At 41.0% G+C, this 3,386-nt stretch overlaps 1 protein-coding gene across 1 annotated transcript; it reads right to left on the reverse strand.

Moving 5' to 3' along the window:
* Positions 1-2,634: 2,634 nt before the first annotated feature.
* LOC148303755 (putative alpha-tubulin polyglutamylase Ttll1) lies at positions 2,635-3,168 on the reverse strand. The gene has a single exon (XM_088269458.1). The coding sequence runs from the start codon at positions 3,166-3,168 to the stop codon at positions 2,635-2,637; it is 534 nt and encodes a 177-aa protein (XP_088125584.1).
* Positions 3,169-3,386: the final 218 nt, after the last annotated feature.

The following is a 3,386-nucleotide window of genomic DNA, read 5'->3' on the forward strand; positions in this document are numbered from 1 at the left end:
TCGGCCAAAAGAAAGACAAAGATATGGGTTAAATGCATTAAAAGTAAAAAAATGAAGCCAAAGAAACTCCACCAATGTTCGGCTCCTCCAAAAACCAAAACAACTTTTCTCCAATCAAATACATGTCAGATATAGAAAGTAACTACAAACAAGCCTGGAGCAGACTCGAAAGCAAGGCAAGCATGTTCGAGCCTGAATAGTATGGTCTGTTGTATCACTATTTGCAAACGAGAGATGACAGCATCTCCAATATAATTCAGTAACTGTAATGGAATGAACAGAGCTCCATCGAACGACTCAAGGAGCACTTGGCTGCGAGAATTTAATAAATTTATCGCCAGAATTTCACTATTTAATAGATAGGCATACTTTAATCGAGTAAAAACAACCATGAATTCGATTGCGTTTACCAAAATTTTAAGTATGAGTCTGATTTGAATGCATTTTTGGCAGCTTTGAAGTCCGAAATAGCCTTTGCTCAGAATTCCCCCTCTAGCTCGAAAGGCCTCAACAAGAAGAAATCAGCTGGTCAGTTACTGGGCGTTAATTTCAAATAAAAAAACAAGCGTAGATACTCAGATGAGCATGAAGTTGCAATAGCCCCATCTCCAAAATCATCATGTAACTCATTACTAATTCTGCTATAGTCTCCCGCGATCGATCCATCGAAGCAATCTTCAATTTGAACATAATGAATTCGTTTTGGAGTGAGTAGTTCTAAAAGATGCTCGAACACTGTGAGTTCGATGAGAGGCACAAAGAGCAGTATCTCAGAAATGCTTTTAGGTAGGGGAACCCAGCGGTCTTTAAGTGGATCCACAAGTTCATCAGGAATTAATTGTTGCCTGCTGACATCAATGAGATGAAGTAAGTTTAGCATAAGTCAGGAAAGACACAAGCATTAGTGAAAATGAGTACAAAATAGGGGCGAAGATCGCGCCAATTTTGAATATACTCCTCTCCACCTTGGTCGAAGAGGGCTCAGTGTCCGAGAAGATCAAACAATGGTGTCTAGCAGAGCTCATCGATACAAACCGGACCGTCATCGCAATCGTCGAGCTCTACATCCAAACAAGTACGAGTCACTATAAATAGACGACTAAAAATAGTTCCTATAGAATCTCATCATGGCCTTCCAAAATCTCAACTCCGACATGCAATTCTATCGCGTTTATCTGAAGAGACTCGAAAAGTTACTAAAATAGATTTCCTGTTCAGATGAGATCAGCATGCAAATATTCAGATTTTACCCCAAACAAATCGAGGCGTTGTGCGAACTGTACTATGTCACTGGTGACCTCGAAGATTTATTGTAGACTTTAGATATAATGCACGCATTAGAAACAAATCGGCAGAAGTTGACGGTTGCTACACTCAACTTTTCAGGAATAAACATGAATCCGTTTGAATACCACGACAATAGTGAAGAGCTACACAAAATTAATGAAATTATGAAAGGCATCATTACCAACGAGCCAGTCCGCCAGTATTACATCGACTCCAAAATATCAAAAATAGATAAGGAATTAACTGCACATCTGATGCCGATGTCAATCAGATTAGGCACATAATGCTACGATGAGAACTAAAAGCTTCTCACAAAGTAGTAGTATATAAAGAAGTGGCTGGATCGGTTTTAAAATCAAGCCTCCCCAAAGCTTAAGTAACAAGAACAAATCACAAGGGAACAAGCTGCGATATTTGACTACTACTGTTATATTTCGGTGATTTCCTATGTGTATGAAATTCAATTCAATCGAGAGTACAGCTTCGATGTCAATATCAAGTAGCTTGATTCGAACAAACTCAAATAATTTCTAATCTACATGTTCGATCGACCCAGCAGTAAGTCAGAAACAAAGCAGGAGCTCATCTTGGAGTATCTCTATAAGAATTAAATCGATGTGTTCTTCATCCAAGAGGCAGGGTCCATTAACTGGGGGGAGTCTCTCATACACAATTACCGCTGGGAGAAAAAGGAAGACTCAGTTATTATCTACAAAACTGATAAGATTGGTGAAATAAAGCACAACCCAGCAATCTAGAAGTACGCCTAGCGGTTGTAATTTAATGAGGATTCTGTCTTCCTATTCAGCACTCGAGGATATCTCCTGGTCTCAGGGCATTTGAGCGCGAAAGATAAAAAGACAGCACAAGCAAAGTAAGCTTTTAAAGTGCTGGAGTAGCTCCGAGTTTAGCATCCTCTGCTTAAGATCATTGTCGGAATCGACGCCAATCATTACCTTGGAGATTATGAGTAATAGAATACATTGAACACTGTCCCAGCTTCTGCAAATTAAGTCACCTCCACCAAACAGAGAACCTATATGCAGGTGCAGTTTAATAAATCCGATACATTCACGAGCATGACGAAAGACCATATTTTAACAAATTTAAAGATAAAGAGCTATTCCATTAATGCTATCGATGGCACTACTGCGAAGGATGGGTAGTTGCTGCCAAATAGGAGGCATCCATATGACCATTTTGTTGTTCCCCCAACCCCAACCCCAACCCCAACCCCAACCCCAACCCCAACCCCATTTGCTGTAGATGTTGAATGTCGAGATGTATGATGCAATTCTATATAATAGTCTATAATTAGTATACAATTGCAATATATAATTCGAGAGGTCATCGCCAGACACGGCTCGCATTGCGTTTATTAGATGCGCTGATGTTTTTTCTATTTGCAGATTCGGAGACCTCGTCATAGAGGATTGCAAACTTGCCGACCCTATTGGCTTGGCAAGTGTTTGTTCCATACTTCCCGGATTCGTCTCCCCAGTCTTCGGGGATCACTATTTCATAGACATTCTTGATAACTTCCATCTTGAGGGCATGATCAGTTTTGGTGGTGGTGCTGAGGCTTGGCGAGGAGTTGATTTCGATGAGCCAGGGTTTGCATGTTTCGTCTAGGAGGACGTCGAAGCCATACATTTCAAAACAGTGCTTATCGTTGATGATGACAGACTGGACACTCTTGAGGGACATGATGATCAGGTTACTGATATCTTCCAAACACTTCTGCGATTTCTCGACTCCAAATACTGACTCCATGTAGAATTTCAGGCATTTCAGCGACCATTTACCCCCGTGTACCTGACTGTACTTATCGCTGTACTTCTGGATGGCCACGTTCGTCAGATGCACGAACATGTTATCCATCTCAGCCACATCAGAACTGTAAAGCTAGTTGCAGAATCTGGCAAACCCCTCATCGCACATATAGGCCTTGAGGGGGCGATAGGAAGTGACAAGAACTGAATCAACTAATTGGTACCATATAATCTGAGGTCGAACTTCTTGCCTCCCACCAGCATGGGGTTGTCGATATAACGAGAAATCACATAGGTGTCATTGAGATTGAAGTTCTTGAATGCAGC

This window comes from Brachycentrus maculatus, unplaced genomic scaffold, assembly GCF_059751285.1.
Source record: "Brachycentrus maculatus isolate JH-2025_06_01 unplaced genomic scaffold, ASM5975128v1 h1tg000350l, whole genome shotgun sequence".
NCBI lineage: Eukaryota > Metazoa > Arthropoda > Insecta > Trichoptera > Brachycentridae > Brachycentrus > Brachycentrus maculatus.